This window comes from Hyperolius riggenbachi, chromosome 5, assembly GCF_040937935.1.
Source record: "Hyperolius riggenbachi isolate aHypRig1 chromosome 5, aHypRig1.pri, whole genome shotgun sequence".
In the NCBI taxonomy this organism is placed as follows: Eukaryota; Metazoa; Chordata; class Amphibia; order Anura; family Hyperoliidae; genus Hyperolius; species Hyperolius riggenbachi.
The window spans coordinates 355,596,966-355,621,497 of NC_090650.1; the positions used below are offsets into that span (position 1 = coordinate 355,596,966).

A 24,532-nucleotide genomic window follows, 5' to 3' on the forward strand; every position below is an offset into this window, starting at 1 on the left:
GTATGGGGCCATCCAGCGGGAGACAGGAGCGGCCTGGGGAGACTGCAAGTAACCAAGCAGCCTCGAGAGCTGGAGGAAGCCACAGGTAACTATAAAACCTGATACCTCTTTGGTCTCAGGTTTTCTTTCATTTGTTTTGAATTACTGTAATTCATCATTAATACAAAGTTTATGGTAAGTGTACAGTGTGGGGTATACTGCTGTATTTTAGCGAAGCCTATTTTTAACATTAACTCTCAAGCAACCAGAAACTACACTTAAGGGCCCCATAACTGGTCGATTTCAGCCGTCGATCGACCGATCAAATCGATCGATTGGAAATTGATTGCCGATTGATTAGCCGATCGATTGATTTGTGGCCGATTTCGATCTATTTGATCGATCTGACAGGATGGAAAATCTAGATCGATCTGCTGCTGCCAGCAGATCAATGACCCATAGAGTTGCATTGGATCTAATGGTCCAATAATGCATTTATATCGATTTCCAATAGATTTCATTCTGAAATCTGTTGGAAATCTGTTCCTAGTGTGTGGCACACATCAGATTCCTGTCAGATTCCGACTTGACAGGCATCTGACAAATCTATCTGATGGTCGAATCCGCTGCAAATCTATAAGTGTATGACCACCTTTATCCAGCATCAGCCAATCCACCTTGGTGCCAGATAATGGTAGTTTTAGACACGTCAATTACCGTTTTACTGTATTTTTTCCAGGGCTGTGGAGTCGGAGTCGGGGCAATTTTGGGCACCCGGAGTCGGAGTTATAGTCGGAGTCGTTGATTTCATAAACTGAGGAGTCTGAGTCGGGAGTCGGATGATTTTTGTACAAAATCCACAGCCCTGTTAAGTATTAGACTAAGGAGTCGGAGTCGAGGAGTTGGAGCTATTTTGGGCACCCGGAGTCGGAGTTGGAGTCATGGTTTCATAAACTGAGGAGTCGGAGTCGTAACATTTTTGTACCGACTCCACAGCCCTGATTTCTTTTCTAGCCTGAAATTGTGCTGGGCATTAAAATGGCATCACAGAAATCTTGCTCATTTACTCCCACCCCAATTGTTTTCATTGGACAATGTACCAGTAAATCCCCAGATGATATGAAATGAAAACAATCAGTTTCCACCTAGTTTTCTCAGGATGGCTATTAAAGGAACCCTGAGCAGTAGAAATAAATGAAATCGGTACTTACCTGGGGCTTCCTCCAGCCCACCGTAGGCCGCGTAGTCTCCTGGCTCCTTACCCGGTCAAGCTGCAGACTTCATTTCCGGCGACACACTTCCTGAATGGTGACGATGCGTGTAGCATCACCGTTCAGGAAGTGTTGGGCCAACACTCGGCTCCAGTGTCGGCGTTAATGAAGTCTGCAGCGTTACCTGGAGAGGAGCCAGGAGGACGCCGGGGGACTTGGCGGCCTACGGTGGGCTGGAGGAAGCCCCAGGTAAGTACCGATTGTATTTATTTCTACTGCTCAGGGTTCCTTTAAATTACACAGAATCTACTGGTTGCTCCCACTCCTTTATTGGTCACTAAAGTTCATGAGATATAAACACACATCACATGAGAGGAGAGGGAGAAAGTTCCTTATACTGGTAATGAGGAAGTGTAATTACAGTTCTTAAAGAGTAACTGTCGGGCATAACATCAAAAATCAATTCTTTATTTTTATCTGGTAAACAAGTAATAAGGATGCTAACCAGACAATCCAAAAGTTGAAAATCACTACTATTTTTCTTCTTCATAAAACCTTTTTATTTTCCCCTCAGACTTAACTAATGCAGTCTGACTGGCTGAAGCCTCTGTCCCTTCCGTTTCCCCCTTTCACACCTGTTTTAGGGAGGCGGGCAATGATACACAGACAAAGTAAGGGAAGAAATGATTGGCTTCAAGATACAGTAGACACAGACAATATGGAAAATCTTAATGGTGGCCACTAATGATCCAATATATTTTATCCAATCTTACCATTTCTATGTAATATAAGGGACTGCCTTAACTATCCATTAAATATATTCATTCAATTTACCCTTAAACTACATAGATTTGGTACAATTGGTTGAAAAAGATTGGATCATTAGTGGATCGTATCGTGTAGATTGGGCTTTATGGTGACCATACATGGTACAATTTTTTTTTCATCCAATCTTACCATTTCTATGTAGTATAAGGGTAAATTAAGTGAATATACTGAAAGGATAATTTATGCAGTTCCCTTATATTACATAGAAGTGGTAAGATTGTATATGTATGGCCACCATAAAGCCCAATCTACACGATAAGATTCTTTGTGCGATTCGATTACGATTCTATTTATGATCCGATTAAATCCAACATGTCCGATCAGGATTCGATTCAATTCGATTTGCCATTGCAAAACAATGGCAAATCGAATTGAATCCCCGATCGGACATGTTGGATTTAATCGGATCGTAAATAGAATCGTGATCGAATCGCATAAAGAATCGTATCGTGTAGATGGGACTTTAAGGATTTTCTTTTCAAAAGCATTTCCTGAATGGCAGTTACTAAGTCTAACTGACAAAATAGTGAGTAGGGTGGCTTGCTGGTATTTTACTATTTTGGCAGTTAAACTGCTGCTCAGGAAATGCTTTTGAAAACAAAGAAAACCCTGAGAATCCCCCATTAGGAGATGGACTAGTTCAAAACCTGTCAGTTCTGTCAGATTTTAACTGCCTACTTTTTTTCACTGGGGAGGTCCTTTTAAGTCCTCTGATCTTTAATGAAAAAAGATCATCTTGTAGTCTAATCAGGATATACACCTTTGACTACAGAGGCCATGTTTAACTCAAAACTCTCTACAATAGGTTCTCTCCTTACCCCTGCTCACTTATTTCCAGATACTACCCCAACCATTACATCAGCTGTACTCACACTTTTTCTCCACTAAAATTTCCCCGAGATAAGGTTTTCATGCATAGGGGTCTTCTATTGACACCGTTACTATTTATCTGTCACTCTGCAACCACTGAAACTCTTGTTTGTACCCTTAAAGAGGAACTCCAATGAAAATAATGTAATCAAAAAGTGCTTAATTTTTACCATAATTATGTATAAATTATTTAGTCAGTGTTTGCCCATTGTAAAATCTTTCTTCTCCCTGATTTACATTCTGACATTTATTACATGGTGACATTTTTACTGCTGGCAGATGTCACTGGAAGTAGCTGCTGCTTGCTTTTTTGGCAGTTGGAAACAGCTGTAAACAGCTATTTCCCACAATGCAACAAGGTTCACAGACCGGAAACTGCCAGAACCATGGTCCTCAGAGTTTCTTGTGGGAGGGGTTTCACCACAATATCAGCCATACAGAGCCCCCTGATGATCCGTTTGTGAAAAGGAATAGATTTCTCATGTAAAAGGGGATATCGGCTACTGATTGGGATGAAGGTCAATTCTTGGTCACGGTTTCTCTTTAAGACTCACCACCTCAGGCAAGCATTCATTTAACCTAGAACATTCCATTCTGTCACTCACCAAACTTTTCTTCCTGTGGAATTTGGCACAGGAAGTCACAGCCACCTGATATTCCATGTACTCAGACATTACTACTTTCCTCCTCTCGCCTTTTACATAGCTTGTGAGGGTAGGGTTCTTTCAGTTTTTGTTTCTTGTAAATTACTGAGTTTTTTTTCTTGACAACTCTCTGTACAAAGGTGCAGCAGCAGGTGTTAGCTTATGGGAAATGACAGTCCCTGCCACTGGAGGTGTATTCCAGTGGCCATCTTTGTTTGTTTGTTTAGGTTCACTTTATATCCATACTGCTGCTAAAAGTTTTGGTTCTATGCTGGCATGGAAAAGGATTAGAACCTATTTCGGGTTTTATTGAGATGTTTGCCCACTAAGCACAGCCCCATGCAGCGCTATGACTGTACTTCCATTCAGTACCATCTGTGTTCTGATCCTGGTTAGCACAGACAGTGTGCTGTGACCCAGTATCAAGCCCTGTGCAGAACCCATAATCTACAGTTGCCAACACTTGACCAGGATGTAGTGGCAAATATTTAGCCTCAGAAAGAGGCTTTTCCTCATAAAAAATTCCTTTCTATTACAAAGTGTTCTTCAACTATACAGGCATCATTCCAAGTTTGACTAATATTAGATCGAACGTTATGAATTTCATAGCTAGGTTGGAGAGGTTCTAAAACCATGCCTGATTTTGGCAGTATAATTCCTTTATTCAGTAATGCGCAAAGCAAGCAATAAGAATTTCTCTATGATTGCAATCTACCTAGGTTGAAAATAAATAGGCACTGCAGGAAACATAAGTGTGAAAGCTTACTTTATGTTCCTTTTTTAGACAAAGGGGACACCGGTAATTCCTGACCTTCCTGATGCAGGTCCACGGAAAATGTATTTTACTGGGATCAGCAGAACAGCAGACCATAAAATCATTGCAACATAGCAAATATTATTTTACATAAAGGCATGCCATAGAATTAAGGCATGCCAGCTGACAGAAGTATTTCAACTACACACGTGGGAAAGTTACTGACAATTATTAGCATATTGTAGCATACACTATACTTGTATCCAGGCTTTTTTCCAAGCTTATCATTAAAGTTGTTGTAAAGCCCCGACTTACCCCCCCCCCCCCCCCCCCCCCCCCCCCATAGTATGAGGTTGCCAATCTGGGAAGCACTCAGTGGTTGGATGGTGTTTCCGTGGGTTTCAGGAAGCGGCAAATTTAAATGGTGGCCATTATTTGAGTGAGGAACACTGTGAGAGGCCCTGGAAGGCTCTATATGAGATCCAAAGCCTTGCCTCTCCATAGGTAAGCATCTGGCTTTTTTAGAAGCCCGTTATATATCCCTGCAGGTTAGCGATGTGTCTGTACAGAACTCAGCCCTGAACTGTGAGATTACTTGTACTTGCAGGTATGTAGGAAGCTTTACAATTATATAATCAAACGCCAAAATACAGCAGCGGTTGTATTAAATGTTACCACTGAAAATCTGTCTTTTTATGGTTTCATTTCAGGCCCCAAAAAGTAGAACTGAACATCAAAATGATCTGTCACTCCCTCTACAGTCATCCAAAAAATGTGCACTGAACCCATGGCTGTAACACTGTATCTATTCATGCCACTTTTTCACTGCTATGCCTCTGTGTGGGCCAGAAAAATCTAGTGCAACAAGGAAGAAAACTGCAGCCTGTCATTTGTAAAGTTGTTTTGTGCTTTTTACCTCCCACTTCTAAAATAGTACATTTTCCATTCAGTAACTGTTTCAACCAAGACAGAACGAAAACAGAAACGTGAAATTACTCGGCTTAAACTACAAGATACTTTTTCTCCCTTCTTGCCTCCCCACAAGCACATCTCTGTTCTCAGATTAATGTAGAATAATTTGTGGATTCTTGGCAACGATGGCAGCAAATTTGTTGTGAAGAGAAGCCTTTGTTATCCCATAAATTAGGGCCTGTCTCTGACTCCTGCCCAATGCCATTTATGCAATAAGGCATAACATCGCTGACACACTGCGAACAAGTTTTTTTATTTTTATTTTCTTTTTTAATTCCCTAAAATGAGGGAATATTATACATACAGACATCAGAGACTGCCTGAAACCATTCTGCCCATGGATTACCAAGCAGGTCTAATATTGGAAATGCAATCTCCCTCATGTACATTGTGTTACACGTCTCATGTTGGAACCTGATAAATGAGATAATCAGAGTGGTTGCATGACTCAGAATAAATCACAGTGCTAAAGAATATGTTATGTTATTATAGATCAATGAAGGGTTCTGTATGGCCAGAAGTTAACCTGCTGTAAGAACAGCGAAGCCTTAGGCCATGTTGTCATCATTCACCTATTGAAGAATTAAATGCTACAAGTCCAAATTAGAATGTAGCAAATTAACATTTGATGAGAAAGAAATGGTGGCACACAAGCAGTTAAATACTATTCTCTCCTGTGAGTCTGTTTAGGTGTATAATGAGATGGCGATAGGAAAAGAAGGGTGAAGGGGATTGCCACTAGTTGAATTCCCCCCCCCCCCCCCAGTGGTGCCTAAACATAAGACCCCCCCATGGTGGTACCTAAACCTAAGACCCCTCCCTAGTGGTGCCTAACAACCCCCCCCCCAACCTTTTGTCCTCCTCTACTGCAAAGCCACAATATGCGTCAGAAAAGGTAAAACGAGGCTACCAAATACTGGCATGCATTTTACATTTTGGCGCCTGATAGAATATGCTGCTAATTGCATTTCCGCAATCCCCGACTCCCAGGATTCTATTGGGCACCAAAAGTTTTAAAATCCTTGCCGGTTATCTGGCACTTCGGGGTGCTGATTTTTCCCTTCTTTGGATGATTACTGCTAATTGGGCACCTCCAGGCGCTGAAATTGACCTTAAAAGCCGCATTTGTGGCAAGGAAGGTAAATTTCAGTGACCGGTTGCAGCTGCCGCCGTGCCCCCGAATTTTCTTTTTTTGCTGCTAATTGTGGCTTTTATAATAGGCCCCTATGGTTGTTGCGCTGTTTTTTACGAAATGGTTCCTCCGCCCTTTTTTCCTGCTTCCATGGTAGGCAGCTATACAAACATTCCTACATTCCTAGGTCCTCAAAATCGGCTCCATGTCCTGGTATGGAAGTCCAGTCATACTTCATCTCACGCACATACACACACCTACACACACCCAACCCTGCTGTGTCACACCTGGCCTCTCCACTGATACAGTTCTGAGGTGGGGCAAGGGTTAGTCAGTATTCAGGTGTGATCTGAGATTTTCATTTGAACTCTGAGACATACAACTATTGAACTATTCCTATAGTATAGTGAGCTATTAAAACTATAACTGGATCTATATATACTTTACTTGCTGTACCTCTCAAATATGGAACAAACTGGTCCATTCGTTTGTTTGATCTGGTGGCTGTGGAAACATGGGGAGCAGCGGTGCACGACTGATGCCTCCTATTGCTTTCTTCTTCAAAGGGAAATTTCAGAGCTAGCGGCTGTAGCAATATTAGACCAGGCTTATGTAAGCACAGATAAATAGACAATAGATGCAAGATATCCATCATATGCCTGATCTTCCACTAGTCACATGGTACATTGGCACTTTTCTAAATCACTACAGACTCCTTTTGGTGCTGTAAATTATTCTAGCTGCCTACAGATTGTAGTGCCCAAAAAGTTTCAGTTAGAAGATCAGATAGGGAGTTTTATATTGAGATTTTTCATGAGAATACAACATCAAACAGTATACCCCAATGCCATCCCTCCTGCCCTCGCCATCCCCACCCCCCACGGTCTGCCTCAGAGTCCACATAGTCAGAACATATCTCACACATAGGGTTTCACTACTGTACCATCATAGATTAGATCTCGTTCAACTTTACCTGGTTTCTTAAAGGAAATGCAAGGTGAAAATAATCTGATGAGATAGACAGTTGTATCTATCCACCTTTTTCCTAAAAATGACTTTATTAAATAGCCCACAGTTTTTATTTTCTGTTTAAATCTACTTTTTACAGCTTCATAGTCTCTGCTCAATGACACGTGCATTGAAGTACGCCAGAGTTAAAATCTATGAACTGTTGACCCTTTTTATCTCTTTCCTGCTCCCAGAAGCCAATTTCTGCCAGGAAAGTGTTTTATGGTTGTAATTCACCAGTTAGGGTTATGCTATAGTCCGACCCGGACAGAAACTGTCATTTGTATTCCTGATATTTCCTCGTTCAGGCAGAGAAAGAAAAAAATAAACACAGCATTTGTGTTCTTGGCACTGAACATACACGTCTATCTCATGTCATATGTCATCTCGTGTATCCTTTAGGATACTTTTAACCATGGGTTCCATATTCTATCAAACTGGGGACTTCTTCAGCAAATACATACATTTGTACATTTGTAGTCAGGAATTTATCAGATAGGGATTTGGGCTTCTTTCAAGCGTGAAGCGTCGCATTGCGGTACCCTTCCTCGTCGCAGGGGCCATTAGTCTCTATGATTAGACTGGCCACAGTACCCGCGGTGTGAGGCAGTGCAACTGAAGTGCTCTGATTGACACAGTGACAATGCAGACTCTGCAGTGAATGGCACCGCAACAAGCTATTATAGATTGTAGCAGTGCAGTGTGCATGTGCAAATCTTTTAAAATAAAAATCACTGTAGTGACGTACTTCCTGTACAGCAGGGGGAGGGGCTAGGCAAATTACTGCCATGCGATTGTCCTGAATCCTCATGCCGCAAGGACACCGCACGTGTGAAAGTAGCCTTAAGGCTGGTTTCACACTGTAAACTGCTGGAAGCGATGCGGTGCATCATACTGCCAGAAACAGGCCTTCGAGAAATACCACATTACTACGTGGTATTGCCCATCTGGCATTGGGCCAAGCAGGAAACGATGCGCGCTTGTGTCGCTTCCTGCTTCTGGGCGTGCAGAAGTGCACGGAAGTGTATTGTAAAAATACGGTTGCGTGCTGCGATGTCGCATCGATCATTTAAAAAAAAAAATGACGCGTCCCCATAGACTAACATGATTTTCGGGCCGAAGCAGATCAGTGCAGCTCGACCCAGAATCCGCACGGTAACATAGTTCTGGCCATGCGTCTGGGATGCAGCAAAAGCATCACTTTCATCGCGCCGTAACATGGCAGTATGAAGTCTCCACAGGCATTTATTGGTGCGGTAAAAATACCGCAGCGCCCCCCATGTGACAGGGCCCTAAAGATTTGGCTGTCATTGTTGTCACTTTACAAGGTAGCAAAATGTAGACTGATAGAGAGCAAACAAAAATGAATTCATTTTTCGCAAACAAGTAGTTAGGTGAAAGAAGCTAGCTTAGTTCTGCTTGGGTAATTCCCATTTAATGCTTCCTAGTTCCCTCTTGCTTTCATATCCACAAAGAGCCTATTGACAGCTGAGGGTAAAAGCTTGTGTGACGTGGGGTCTTGTGTACCTTCCAATGCTCATTACCCAAACCACACACCACACACTTTGCTTTTGTTTTACATCAATTCTGAGGTTTGTCAGTTCTGATATAAACAGCCCCAAATGACCTGTGTCTTAGCTTCTGTGAATAACGAGTTAAAGAAGGTGATAATTGTACAGTTTAACCCTATTCCTTTTTTTTGGGGGGGGGGGGGCATAAATCAACAGTTCATGGAATTAGCAACTTTAAGAAATGAAAGTGTCTGAATTTTGAATGAAACCTCTGAAGCAATTTTAAAAATAAAAATCAGATGCTTACTTAAAGGAATACTTAAGTCAAAATAAAAAAATGATTTGTACTTACCTGGGGCATCCCTCAGCCCCCTGAAGCTGTATGGTGCCCTCGCAGCCTGGCTCCGATCCTCCTGTCCCCGCCGGCGGCTACTTCCGGGTTCGGCGACAGCCGCCTACAGGCTGGGAACGCGAGTGATTCTCCGCGTTCCCAGCCGCTATATCACCCTCTATGCTGCTATAGCGTATATGTTATACGCTATAGCAGCATAGAGGGTGATATAGCGGCTGGGAACGCGGAGAATCACTCGCGTTCCCAGCCTGTAGGCGGCTGTCGCCGAACCCGGAAGTAGCCGCCGGCGGGGACAGGAGGATCGGAGCCAGGCTGCGAGGGCACCATACAGCTTCAGGGGGCTGAGGGATGCCCCAGGTGAGTAAAAATCATTTTTTTATTTTGACTTAAGTATTCCTTTAAGGATAGGGAAGTCTCTGAGTCCTATAGAGCCTTCCCGTTCTCCTCTTCCACCGCAGGCTCCCCCCTTTTTAATCTCCTGCCATGGGAGACTTCAGCAGTCTTCGGAAGCACTCCAGAAGACCGGCGGCTCTACTGCACACGCGTGAGTGCGCGAGAGATGCTGCTTGTATGTGCCAGTACAGTACAGAGTGGCCTGTCATGGGAAGCCCAAATGCTATGCTAACAGGGAAGCCTGCGGGAGAACGCTGGGACCGGGAGGAGAACGAGAAGGCTCTATAGGACCTAGAGCCTCCCCTCTCCTTAGGTGAGTATCTGTTTTTATTTTTTTTTTAATCGCTTCAGACTCCCGTTTAAAGTGGAACTAAATTCAGAATGTCCTGTCTGCCCTAAAAGATTAGCCACAGCACGATAGCCTTTATAGAAAAAAAAAGTCTTCATTACAATTTACAGAAATCCCCCCACAAAAAAACTAAAGTTTTATCTTCATTTCACTTTGCAGGGAGCACTGAAAGGATTAAGCCTCAGTGTTTACTGTGTGGGGAGAGCTGCCTAGGCAGAGCTGCTACAGTCTATTCACAGCTACTGATAAGACACTTTGATGTGGCTAAACAAACAGAACACAGAGAAGTGAATTTGTTCAGAAACTATGGAGGCCACGTCGCAGTGCCATAGGCTCCAATGCAACTTCCTGCCATGTGGTACTGCTTGGCAACGCACTGCAGAGTCTGTCACTTCTGCGTCGTCATAACCATCAATATTACTTTATAATAATTTTATACATTTAATATGCAGTAAAAAGCATTGTAAAATAAAAAAAGAATGCTGCGGTTGCAAAATAAAGCAGGAAAATGCCCACTGCCTCATTTTCTCCTCGGCTGTCTCCCCTCTCCCAGTTCAGGTTCATACACACTTTCAATTAAACTCCATAGAGGTGGTCACTGTTGACCACCTAAGAGGAGAAGATTGTTTGGCGGCCTGAATATGTCCAGGAGAGATTCAGCGTACCGGATCTTCTCTCCTGATTCTGTTCTCTTCCTCGCTTTGCCTCCTCTGTCATGTGCCACACAACATCCCTCCATAGTGACAGAACGTGGCTGACTGTCTCTGTCCAGCCTCAGCCTTGCACTGTCACCCAAGGGATTGTGTCCTGATCTCTGCTGGGTAACCGTAACCTGAATTGTGTACCTAGCAGTCTACTGTAGGGTACGCTTGTCTGTTTTCATGCGTGTTTTCTGCACAGGAACACTGAGAACCTACAGTACGAGTGGACCTGAACTCTTGCACTGGACAGAAGGAAAACAGAGAAATGCACCCTCTATGTATTTTGAGAGTTTAGCCTGTCTAATGCCTCATACACACTTGAGATAAAAGTCTTTGGAAAAGGCAAGAGCACAGACCAATTTTACCCCCTTCCATGTAGTATGAGAGCCATACCTACACAGTCTATTCTATGGAGCTGAACTCCCCATCAGATAAAATCTTTGCAGGATGCTGCACACAAAGATGCCCGTACACACTCAAAAGATCATTATCTGCAAAAGATCTGTTCCTGCAAAATGCATTCATAGTCTATGATATCTGCAGATCCTCATACACACCTTATTTAACAGACAATCATCTGCAGATCAGATCCACCAGGATGGATTTTCAGATGTGCAGATGATTGCCAGATATGCAGATGAAGTCTGTTAAACAAGGTGTGTATGATGATCTGCAGATCTCATAGACTATGAATGCATTTTGCAGGAATGGATCTTTTGCAGGAACAGATCTTTTGCAGATAATGATCTTTTGAGTGTGTACAGCATCTTTGTGTGCAGCATCTTGCAAAGATTTTATCTGATGGGGAGTTCAGCTCCATAGAATAGACTGTGTAGAGTATGGCTCTCATACTACATTTCTAGGGGTAAAATTGGTCTGTGATCTTGCCTTTTCCAAAGACTTTTATCTCAAGTGTGTATGAAGCATAATTCTACCTCATCTGTGACTAAGCACAGAGTAATTTGATCTATCAGCTGTCAGCTAGCTGCCTTGGCAGAGCAGCTAATTTATAAACACAGGATGTTAACCATATGTCTGTTTTTCATGAAGGTATGAAGTAGACACACCTCAGATTTATTGCAGGATTTCATCAGCTGTAACAAAGAAATGTTTTTTTTTTTCTTTAAAGATTATTATGCTGTTGCATCTTTTAGAGCAAACTGAAAGTTCTGATTTCAGGTCCGCTTTAAAGCATACCTAAAATGAGAGGAATATGGAGGCTGACATTTTTTTTTTCCTTTTAAACAATGCACATTGCCTGATGTCCTGATGATCCTCTGCATCTAATGCCTGGTACACACCATGCAATTACCGTCAGATAGATGGGTCTATCTATTATTTCCTACAGTTCTGATCTGATTTCTGATCATTTTTCAGATCAAGTCTATACAAAATCAATCAAAGAAAATGATCGGAAATCAGATCGTAACTCGGAAATAATCAATTCAACCGTCTGATATAAATTGCTTGTTGTGTACCAGGCATTATCCTTTTAGCCACAGACCCAGAACATGCATGCCAATCAGATGTTTCTGGCTGGGTTACCCACATACTTGTTTCAGGTGTGTGATGCAGGGCCCATTCTCACTACGGCGATTAGCGGGCGATTGCCACTAATCGCCGAAGCGATTTTGCTTTTTAAAGTGCTAGTGCTTTTCAAACCCTATGGTAGAGATCTCTTTGGGGCCAATTGTGGGCGATTAGCGGCAATCGCAAAACGTGTTACCTGCAGCATTTTTCCACAATTCTGGAGCGATCGCTGTACAGTGCTTAAAGAGACTCTGAAGCGAGAATAAATCTCGCTTCAGAGCTCATAGTTAGCAGGGGCACGTGTGCCCCTGCTAAACCGCCGCAATAGCGCCGCTAAACGGGGGTCCCTTGACCCCCAAACCCCCCACTGCGACACTTGGTCGCAGACTTGGTCACTCCTGGAGGCAGGGCTAACGGCTGCAGCCCTGCCTCCAGTCACGTCTGTCAGCGGCGCATCGCCGCCTCTCCCCCGCCCCTCTCAGTGAAGGAAGACTGAGAGGGGCGGGGGAGAGGCGGAGATACGTGCTGACAGACGCGCGTGGGGCAGGGCTGCGGCGGTTAGCCCTGCCCCAACCAGGAAGCGCTCCCCCGCATTACGGAGGGGATTTGGGGGATCAGGGACCCCCGTTAAGCCGCGGGATAGCGGCGGTTCAGCATGGGCACACGTGCCCCTGCTTTCTATGAGGTCTGAAGCGAGATTTATTCTCGCTTCAGACTCTCTTTAATAAAATGTTGATCGCGATCACTCTGAATTGCGGAAGTGTACAGTGATTTCATTGTAAAATCACTTGCAGGGTTTTGCACTTTTAAGTGTGAATTGACACTACTGCCAAAGAGATCAGCAGGATAGTCAGGCAACTGTTACTGTTTAAAAGACAAACAAATATGGCTGCCTCCGTATCCCTCTCAGTTCGGTTTGCTTTTTTTATGAATAATTGTTAATAATGCCCCTTTAAAAGCTATAAAAAAAAGAAGCTGGGTCTTTAGGAATGACTATATTTATATACTGAAAGTTGGATGTGTTGGAGATTATCCGCAGACAAGGAGACCTTTGCTCTGTAACTACGGAAAAGTAGAAACAAAAGTTCCTGTGGCTTGAACTTTGTCTTTAAGTGGTGACACAGAGTCACATGAGAGCCGTCACCACTGATCTGTTCTGAACAACGGAACTTCCAAGGCAGTTGTCTCGGCTTTACTACCTAAGCAATGACCTGCAAGACTGCAAATTCTAAAGGCAGCCATCCATCCAGTAATTCAGTCACCTGATTTCTGATCTAACTGGTCAGGTTGTATGATATCTGTGCAATTGATCACGATCAGAATCTGATAGGATAGTGATTGATTCTTTGCACACACAGCATGTCAATTTTCAGTGGGTTCCGGTAGGAAATCTATTGAAAAGCGATAAAAAGGCAGAGTTGCCAAGTTTGATGCAGTGCAACGCTGTGACCTATTGATCAACTACAACTCCTGCCCCGTCCCAGGTCAATGGAAATTTCCTGTCCTGTGCAGGCGACACTTCTTTTTAGGCCAAAGTCCATCAAATTTCCTACTGATCAGCGGGGCTGAGCCAAGACGGAGGTGAGAGAGGCTCCGGCCTGAGGACGCAGTGTTGGAGGGGGGGATACCTCACTCAGCTATCATTCCCCTATTGTGTTTGAAGCAGAGAAAAAATAAGAAAAGGGATACATGGCAGTGACTGCAAGCCAGCTAACTAGAGATTAAGTGGTTGGAGGGATTGGGGACCCTGGGGCAAACACGACTAATCCAGCGCAGGAGACTTGGGCGCAGCCAGCGCCACCATAGGCCGTAATAGTAATTACAGCTATAGCAGCCCACAGGGAGTAACTTCGGCGCCATCAGAAGACAGCGCTGAAGTTACTTTTAAAACACAATAATTCGGCTTCCAGCAATTGCTGGAAGCCAAATTATTTCATTCCCCACAATCCATGGCGGCCTGGAGGGGGAATAGTATTTAACACAGCCAGGAACTTGGGCAATAGCAGGATCAGCCATATACCGGCTGTATCCTGCGCCCAAGTCTCCTGCGCCAATACCTCTCGTACGCGCCCTGGGGTGCCTCTTGGTCTAATAGCAATCTGTGTGTGATGGCTGGGGAGTGAGTCAGATGAAACACCTGCCTCCCCCTCCTCTCTCACTGTCAGACTCCTCACACAGTACAATAAGCTGATTTTCCCCAATGATGACCTCTTCACCTCGCTCTCCTTTCGTTTCTCCTCTTACTGACTGCATGCTGTTATGTAAACGCACAGTACAGACATGCTGCCCCTGTAATCTCTGCGCCTGAGGCAAATGTTTCACCTTGCTTTATGAGAGAAGTGGCCCTGTCTGCAGGCATATGTAGTGAAATAAAAGAGAAAAAATATGTAAAACAAAAACCTCTAAAACACAAGAATGCAAGTTGCGATGGTAGGTGTGAACAGCAGCACCTTTTTAGTCTAAGTTTCCTTTTGTACGAAACGCCTGTCCACCGACACACCTCCTCCTGTGTCTTCTCTCCATTGCTGATGGGGTGCCTGTAACTGATGACCTAACTGCATGTAGGTTTCATGTCAGGTGTCCAGCGCCGATGGAGAGAAGTCATAGGAGAAGGTCCCTTGACGCATACGTGAGCGTAAGCCTGGGGGGAGCACATTCGATTGGTAAGACCTAGGGGGCTCGGCAGCTCAAGACAGTTCCACAGATTTCATGCCAAAACCTATTTGAAATCTCTGTGCAGTTGCCAGGATGATCTGGAACATGGTATACACATGCCAGATGTACGGCAAAGGCAGCTCTGGCCGGCCGCCTTGACTGAGAACCATCTAACGTGTGTGAAAGGCTTCAAGCTACATACGCACAGAGGATTTTTGTGAAGGCATAGTTCATTACATTTTCCAGTGAGCACTCTGCTGTGTGTACAGGTGTTCCCTGATGTCGGTCTCTTCTTGTTCAGTAATCCACTTAGCTGGAAAATCTTCTACTGAGCGCTGCTGTAGTTCCTTGCAGGAAGTCTCTGGTTCATCCTCTCCTCTGCCTCCTCCGCAGTACAGAAAGCACAACAGCAGCATGTCTATACAGTCATCCTTTATCAATACAGTCACTGCAGACAGTCGTGATAGACCATGTCAGGGGACAAAGCTCTTACATTTGTACAGAATATACAGCGCTTTGTGCTTCTCCCTGCTTTACTGAGCTGGCTTGATAGTGTTTGAGCTGCTCAGAATACATTTGTCATTTTTCCAGTGCTGGGAAAAAATAAAGGAAACTGTTTTGCCGTGAGGTTCATACAGTTCTTATTTCAAATACTCAGATATTCAAAAAGCGGTCTTTGAGAACTTTCCTTCACTTGTTTTCAGTAAGTTCGATCGATACAGTGATGATGCTAGAGCCTTAAAGGGAACACGAGGTGAGAGGGATATGGAGGCTGCCATATTTATTTCCTTTTAAACAATGTACATTGCCAGGCTGTCCTCCTGATCCTCAGCCTTTAAGACTTTTAGCTATAGACCCTGAAGAAGCATGCAAATCCGGTGCTCTGACTGAAGTCTGATTGGATTAGCTGCAAGATTGTTAGAGACGCTACTGCAGCCAAAGAGGTCAGAAGGGTAGCGAGGCAACCGATATTGTTTAAACGAAAACCATTTTCTGACAGATTTACTGACAGATCGATCATTTCCAACATGTCCGATTTGTTTTTCGATCAATTTTTCATAGATGTGAACAACAAATTGATCAAAAACTCGGTCGGAAATCAGATCAGACATGTTGGAAATAATCAGTCTGACAGTAAATCTGTCAGAAAATTGCATTGTGTGTACCCAGCATTAGTCTCAGTATGTCTCTGCAAAACCTGTGTGTGTGTGTGTGTGTGTGTGTGTGTGTGTGTGTGTGTGTGTGTGTGTGTGTGTGTGTGTGTGTGTGTGTGTGTGTGTGTGTGTGTGTGTGTGTGTGTGTGTGTGTGTGTGTGTGTGTGTGTGTGTGTGTGATGATCTGCTCATTGTATTGACAGGGATAGTGCTAGCTTACCAAAGAGAGCATTGTAAATGCCCTTGTGGTGCTTAGTCACTGATGAGTCAGTGGAACAGCATACCCAAGCAGCTCAGGGTCACCCAGAACCACTAGGAAAGTTTAGGGGACTAAAAACTCCTACTAAAAAGCTAAGCTCAGTGGTGTAATTTGCCTTCTTAATACAGGAGATATTTGTGATACCGTATATACTCGCATATAAGCCGACCCGCGTATAAGCCGAGGTACCCACTTTTCCCTCAGAAACCAGGGAAAAGTGATTGACTCACATATAAGCCCCCTCCCCAGTATAGCCCCCTCCACAGTAGCCAGATGTGCCCCCAGTACAAGTCAGCCCCCCTCTCTATAGCCAAATGTACCCCAAGGATGATACAGCTGTGTCTCAAGACACCACTAGATGGGGTCATACATATGAGACAGCGAATGGAAGAATCCTCAATCATTGCACCACGGACACGTTGCTTGCATGCTCCACTCCACAAGCCAGGGGACACAGGTAGTCTTGAGCAGCACACTCTGCACACCATGTTGCAGGGAATGGGGGCACGGACCCAGCAGGGAGCCAGCTGGCAAGAGGAGGATCACTAGTGCTTGATCCTTACGCTCCTCTGCCAGTAATAAAACCAACTCCACCATCCATTCTGCTCATTTGACTCGCATATAAGCCGAGGGGGTAACTTTTCAGCACATTTTTTTGTGCTGAAAAATTAGGCTTATATGCGAGTATATACAGTAATTCAGCTTTAAGTGAGCAACTGTGATCTCCCACAATGCATTACTACTGAATATGCAAATTATCTCTTTAGCCCCCTGGAGCCAGGCTAACATCCAGAGCCGCTGGCATATAGCAAGCCTATAGCTTTACATTTTACAGAGCCACATCAACCCAACATGCAGACAGCCTGTTTCGGACTGCATGGCAGGGATTGATATGGCTCTATGGGGTAGGGCTTGGACCTATGCAACAGAATACCCAAGCAGATTGATGAGTCAGTGATGATGGCTGGATACTACTACTGAGCAGTAGTCCTACACACTAAAATCCATGTTGCCTTATATATATATATATATATATATATATATATATGTGTGTCTTAGATTTCTGTTACCAAACACCAGCGTTTGTAATACAGTAGTTTGGGAAGAATTGATTGACTCCCTGAAAAATGGTTGTTTGACTCTCGTGCTGTTCCCTCATCAGAGTACCGTGTACTTGCTCCCTACCAAAACCACCACCATGGAACAAAACAAGCAAGCATGTCGGTAGAAATATCTTTTTATTAAAGCACGCCTAAAGTCAGAGGGATATGGAGGTTGCCATATTTCTTTCCTTTTAAAGCGGGATTGTCACCATAAAAATCAAATTTCAACAGCAACTGGTCTGAGTGTATTAAGTGATAAAGATTGTATACAATGAACAGAGGCGCCAAAAGTATAAGATTAGATTAAATGAGCTTAAAAACCAACTTAAATGGCAAAATTGAAGGAGGAAGTGGTGGTCTTACCTCCCTCAAGCAGACACGACAACGACTGCGATTCAGACAGTCAAACACATTTATTAGAAACTCCAAAAAGAAATGCTTTTCTTTTTGGAGTTCCTAATAAATGTGTTTGACTGTCTGAATCGCAGTCGTTGTCGTGTCTGCTTGAGGGAGGTAAGACCACCACTTCCTCCTTCAATTTTGCCATTTAAGTTGGTTTTTAAGCTCATTTAATCTAATCTTATACTTTTGGTGCCTCTGTTCATTGTATACAATTTTGAGTCCACCCTTGGTGGAGGGTTGCTACCCTTTCTTCCTGTCTACAGAGAGCGACTTCTTAATCCTGAGTGGGGTCAGGACAATCTCCCCACCTGCCTTTACAGTGGTTGCCTGCTGGTGACCCTGACTTGTGAGTATTTAGCAATACAAACTTATTGCCACCTTGTCCAGTACGAATTACACTATTGGGGCTCTTGGTGTTCCCTGTTTTTATCTCTTTATAAGTGATAAAGATGCTAATCCTGCATTCAAAACTTTTTCTGCTGTTATGATTTGGAGTTATCACATACTTAATGAGCACTGGCCCTTTAATAGTCAACGCCAAACGGTTGCATGCTGGGGATTCTTTTTATCTAAGATATATTCCTCCTCTTCCATTTATTTCCATGCCTAGCTACCTATCTGAAACACGATCCCCTGCTCACTTGGGTCCCACCAGGAACAGAATTCTCTTCATTACTATATAACATTCACTGAAATCAAAACTTGGACAGTGCAATACATGTGTTATACTAGTAGATCAAGTATTTATCTACTTGTATATGTGTTTTTATCCCCTGGCATAGTATGGCTAATCCTACTGCTTTAAACAATACCAGTTGCCTGGCATCCTGTTGATCTTTCATACATCATCAGGACAGCCAGGCAATCTGCATTCTCCGTTCTCAAGTATAGGGTCATTTACTACTTTAAAAAGCAAAGCATTACTGTGCTCAGTTTATAAGCAGGACAAAGAGACATTTGTGCATTCATTCTTTTTTTTTTTTTTTGCATAAATGAGATTTTGTGGCTTCATTGGAATATACATATTTTGTAGTTTGTGGAGAAGCTTGTGCGGGGGTTTGTGAATAAACATTATCTCGCCATAACTGGGACTGTCACAAGAAGTGGATGAGGAAATGGCTGTGCTGCATGTGAAGCAATTTTACAAATACACAAAGGACAGAAATAACTGGTGGAAGCAGGATGCAAACCAGATAATGTCAAGCGCTTCTCCCTCATCTGAAGTGCATGATATGCTGAAGGTGAGACGTGTGCAGCCATTGCCCTCATGTCTGTGGTGAAGCCTGCTCACAAGGAATGTGAGGTACAGCAAAGTCCCCGTTTATCAGGAACTCGGGCAATCGGAAGTCTCAACTAACCAGCATGCCTGCGTAGGATAATGGGGCTGAGCTTCAGGGGGATTTAGGAGCAGTAGGAACTACTCCCTGACATCCAGGCACCATCTTCTACGCATTCTGCAGCTCCCAGCCCCTTTCCGGCATCCATGCACGGCTCCCAGCGTGTCACGTGACTGCTGCAGGTCAGGTGACACGCCGGGAGCCATACACTGAGGACGCTGTGTAATTTTGTAGTTTGTGTGTGTGTGTGTGTGTGTGTGTGCAGTGGCGTAGCAATAGGGGATGCAGAGGCTGTGACTGCACTGGGGCCCTTGGGCCTGAGGGGCCTGCTAGGGGCCCTCCTTCATCCATCTTATTAGCATTTTATTGGTGCTATGTTGATGATTAACACCCCTATATATGTATTAAATAGTAGTAATCCTTAACAAGCTATTTTCTTACTTTAATTACACCTCTTTGACATAATAGCTGTCCTTGGTAGGTTTTGGGGCTCCATATCAATAATGCTTGGGGCCCCATGTAAAACTCACACCGGGGCCCCAAGCTCCTTAGTTACGCCACTCTACATATATACATATTTTTTTTCCTCTTGTTCTTTTCCCCCCACTCTCTTTGTTTTCGTAAGTTCAGATTGCAGAGCTTGTCTGTCTGGGAATGTCTTGGTTTATTTAATTCTACAAAAGGTACGGTACAAATATTGAAGTAACAGGCCCAGCCCATGCAGCTTTTTGTGCACAGTGTATTGGAGACGTCAGCAAACACAGACGGGTATATTGCATTATAAGAAGAGAAAGCCTGTTTGCAGACAGCTGATGGAATGCCCCATATTCATTGTTTTACATCCCTCATATTGTAACGGGCCTTTCCATAGCTGTTTTGATTACACAGTCTTTGATTATTGGGGACCAGTCACACAGTGTGCTATACACTTAAGGCCTAGATCATCCTCCTAGATACTGTTTGTCATTATTTGTAATGACTATGCCATTACATGCACAGTTTTCATATTTGATGCAGGCATTTCAGAAAAAAATGCCTTTGGCCAGTCATGTGACCTAGAGATCCCTCCAGCCAGCATGGAGCTGGCAACAAAGTGGGTGTTCGCCAGCTATAAAGCAGCTATCACTGTCCAGTTCCTCCCTATGCTGCTTAGAGATTAACTCTCTGGGGCCAGCACTACATCCAAGCAAATTGTTATCATTATGAGTCTCTGCTGTAGCTGCAGTGCTGGCCACTAAAAACTAATCTCTCAGCAGAGAGAAGGGGTGGGAGAGATCAGGAGGTTACAGAGAGATACTGGCTGCTGATGCCTCCTCCCGAATTCTCTCCGTGTACTTCATCCATGGGTGGTGATGGGAAAGGGGGAGAGTTGTGGAGATCTTTTCAGCAAAATTGTCTCGTTTGCAGTGTTTGTTAATGCATCCAGAAGGCTAATTACATGTGGGCCTGGCAGGCGGTGGATTCACCACTGCCTGTAAGCTATGCCACACTCTGGTACTTGTGCACATGCGCCGTCACCATCCACGGCATGGCCCCCTGTTCACAAAACATGCGTTGTCTGTTGCATTGCACGTGTCCTAAAAACATGGTGTCTATTATATGCCCGACTTCCATCCGGTGTCTGATAAAATTGTGCATGTCAGGACTTTGTCTTTGTCTCTGCAATAGACACAACGGACATCAGACAGAACCGATATGTCTGAATGTGTCCTAAGCATAACATAGAACCCGTCAACATGTCCATTGGTCTGACTCTTTTTGTGGTCTGCTCCATGAATCAGACTTTTTTTATTCTGAAGTGGGAACTTAACTTCTCTGTTCAGCTGCCCATATGAACTAGCAAGGCTTTTTCCGTAAAAAAAAAATTTAATCCTGGATCAAGAGGGAAAGGTTTGGATTTGTGCCCCCCAAACCCCCGTGGCACACAATACAAACCTCCCTTATGAGAAGGATTGTTTTTTTTAAGAAGTATAAAACAGTGCTCAGTGCCCTTTAAGTAAGTTAAATTTCTTTTAGAGAGGCAGTTAGGAATTTTCTCAGGGATAGTGCACATTTATAACAAGTACGGAGCAGACAGAGAAAAACTGGTAGGACCTCCTTTTTCTGGAGTTTTCTGAAGTGCGCTCGCTAGCAGTTGCTTCAGCTGCTCCTAATGGAGGAATATAACCATCATATTTTTTTTCAAATATTATTAAGTGACAGTGAAGCCATTAAGTGACAGTTGTCATACATACAAAAATTGGGAGAAATTTTCTCCAGTAAAACACAACGGCCCACCAGAGCAAATGCTATACTATCTGCTGCCGCTGGAGGTCTGGCTCAAGTAGGTACCTAACCTCACACCTAAGTGAGATCAGGACATGAAAAAGGGGAACGTTTTTCACCTAATCTGGTCACAGACAGCCATAAAATCCCCCATGATGAGAACAGTAATGATACCCAAACTACGAGCCAACCTATAAACAAGTTTAGGTGCATCTGGCAACATAGGGGCTAATATTGCACGTTGGTTTAATACATTCTAATATTGCTTTACAATCCATTTAGGAGAAAGTAGAAGTACTGCTGCTAAGTAGGGTGTCTGAAAAACCTGGAGGGAGGGATCAGGCAGGTGGGATAATGATATGCCTAATATGTGCCTGGATTATTCTGTGTGTGTGTGTATATATATTTTTTTATGTACGGTATATCATACATGTATATTATACTGACCTCCACAATGTGTCTTCTCCTGCAGACCACATGATGGAATGACCATACACAAACTGTAATATGTACATGACATCGTACCAAAACATCCAGTAACCTTCTACAAGAACCCTGCCCTGTATGAAACCTAAGAAATGGACTACAAGGTGGTCTGCCCCAGTGTGCGCATTCCCAGCTCTGATGAACATCGGGAGAAGAAGAAGAGATTTACTGTAAGTATACTTTCTCTAAGGTCGGCAGAATTTTTTTTTTATTCCATTCCTTCTTAAAGGACCTCTGTCGCGAAAATCTTAAAATTTTAAAATACATGTAAACATATACAAATAAAAACGTTTCTTCCAGAGTAAAATGAGACATAATTACTTTTCTCCTATGTTGCTGTCACTTACAGTAAGTAGTAGAAATCTGACATTACCAAATTTTTTTTTTTTTTTTTAATACAGCGATTTTAATGAAAGTGAATTGGAGCGATTTTTTTAAAAAACCGCGAATCAATCACAAAAAGCTCAGAAAAGCGCTTCTAGTGTGAATGGGCCCTTAGCGAATGGCAATTGCTCCGTCCAACTGCCAAAAGAGTGTGCAGGGAGGCTGGCCAGCATCTTTGTATAAATCTTTTTCAGGGAATGTCTTTATAAAGATTAAAGGCCATGCTGAGAATCCCCCATGGAGAGATGGACTTAACCAAAACCTGTTGGTAATATCCGATTTCTACTACCTAGTGTAAGTGACAGCAACATAGGAGAAAATTAATGTATGGCTCATTTTACTCTGGAAGAAAAGTACTACTTATTTGTATGCGTTTTAAATTTTAAGATTTTCGCGACAGTTCCTCTTTACATAAAAGATGATGATCATGACCTGTCGGCTGGTCCAACATGCGATAACTCCAAGAACTCTATTGTCAACTTTTTTGTAAATGGAGAAAGTAACATAGTGCTCAAGTCATCTCATCACTAACCTTAATATAGCCCACTTTTGCTGATTAGTTGCTACATTTTGCCATAGATTTAAATTAGAGCTTAGGATATCATCTATAACCAAATGTGTCATTTGTAGATGTAACTTTTTGCTTTGTTTTGCCTTAACAGGTTTACAAAGTAATAGTCTCCATGGGAAGGAACGAATGGTTTATATTCAGGCGATATGCAGAATTTGATAAGCTGTATAATACAGTAAGTTTTTAATAAACATTCTATAGTATATATATATTTTTTTGGGTTTGTTCTAGTAGATCCTATGTTCTCGACACTGTTTGTGTACCCAAAAGAGTACATGGCCTTGGAGTAGTCCATCCATTATACAACAAAAAAATAATAAAACACTGGTTCATGTATTAACAACCCCGAATAAGTATTGAGAGCAAATGAAAAGCATCAATACAGCATTAGAAGTACACCTAACAAATATGTATCTGTCAAGGGGTGCTTGAGATTATTTTCCCCACAATTGGGCTACTTGGCTAACCGGGTCCTTAATGGACCACTATCTAAAAAAAAAAAAAAAAAAAAAAAAATGAAAACTTAGGCATACATACATTTATAAGAATTACAGTTCTCCACGATTAAAATGCACTACAAATTAGTTTACTACTACGTTCCTGTCCCTTACAGTACACAGTAAAAATCTGACTGGTTTTGGACGAGTCAATCTCCTCATGGGGGACTCTCAAGGATTTCTTTCTTCCCTAAAACACTTTCTGAACAACAGTTGCTTTGTCCAACTGCCACAATAGTCTGAAAATGTGTTGGAAGGCTGGACGACATCTTTGTATAGTGCTTTTATAAAAAATAAAGGAAATACTAAGAATACCCCATAAGTAGCTGGACTAGTCCAAAACCTGTCAGATCTGTCAGACTTTGACTGCCTACTGTAAGTGACTGCAACACAGGAGAACAGTAATTTGTAGAGCATTTTAATCAGGGAGAAATGTATTTCTTCTAAGTACCGTATATACTTGAGTACTGTATAAGCAGAGTTTTTGGGTCCAAATAAGTGGTCCAAGAGTGGGGGTCTCAGCTTGCACTCAAGTCACTAACTTGAGAATAGGTGTTTGCCAGCTACCTCCACCCCCCTCCACCAGAGCTCTGTCTCTTCAACCCCCCCCCCCCCCCCCCCCCCAAGTGGCCCCCTTGAAGCTGTATGCCAGGCAGCCCGTGGGATTTGTGAGTTTCTGTGTATCCTCCTCCCCTATGTAGCCCCCGCCCGAGCGATGTGCAGTAAGTGGAAACTGTGAGTTGGGCGGTAAATGCAGTTTTGCGGGGTGGATCGTTTACTCACTAGGTACCGTTGCCAGGAGTCACCTTCTGATTATCCTTCAGTCTCATTTCTATGGTGCAGTGCATGGGCACCATAGAAATGAAGACGGAAGGACAAGCAGAAGGGGAGTCCTGGCAGCGGTACCCAGTGACTAAACAATCCACTCCAAGCCTGCACATGCCGGGGACACAGCTACATATATGGCACAGACAGAAGGAGAATCCTGGCAGCAGTACCCACTGAGTAAACTATCCGCTCGGCAAAACTGCATATGCCTTGGACACTTCTACATATACAGCGCTGGTGAGCAGGCACATGTGGGGAGACTTTATACACAGCTACAACTCCCGCAGATCGCCCGACACACAGTTTTCACTTACTGCACATCGCTCCGGGGAGACACAGTTACAGCCACTTTTAGCG

The 24,532-nt window shown here is 43.3% G+C and overlaps 1 protein-coding gene across 2 annotated transcripts in view; it reads left to right on the forward strand.

The window, feature by feature from the left end:
* SGK3 (serum/glucocorticoid regulated kinase family member 3) overlaps positions 1–24,532 on the forward strand; it is a 108,039-nt gene that overhangs the window by 23,227 nt on the left and 60,280 nt on the right. For both annotated transcript variants that reach the window (XM_068237462.1, XM_068237463.1), the window contains exons 2-3: positions 21,882–22,065; positions 22,942–23,025. In XM_068237462.1, the coding sequence (XP_068093563.1) occupies positions 21,988–22,065; positions 22,942–23,025 (162 nt within the window). In that variant the 5' untranslated portion in view covers positions 21,882–21,987. The remainder of the gene's footprint in view (positions 1–21,881; positions 22,066–22,941; positions 23,026–24,532) is intronic.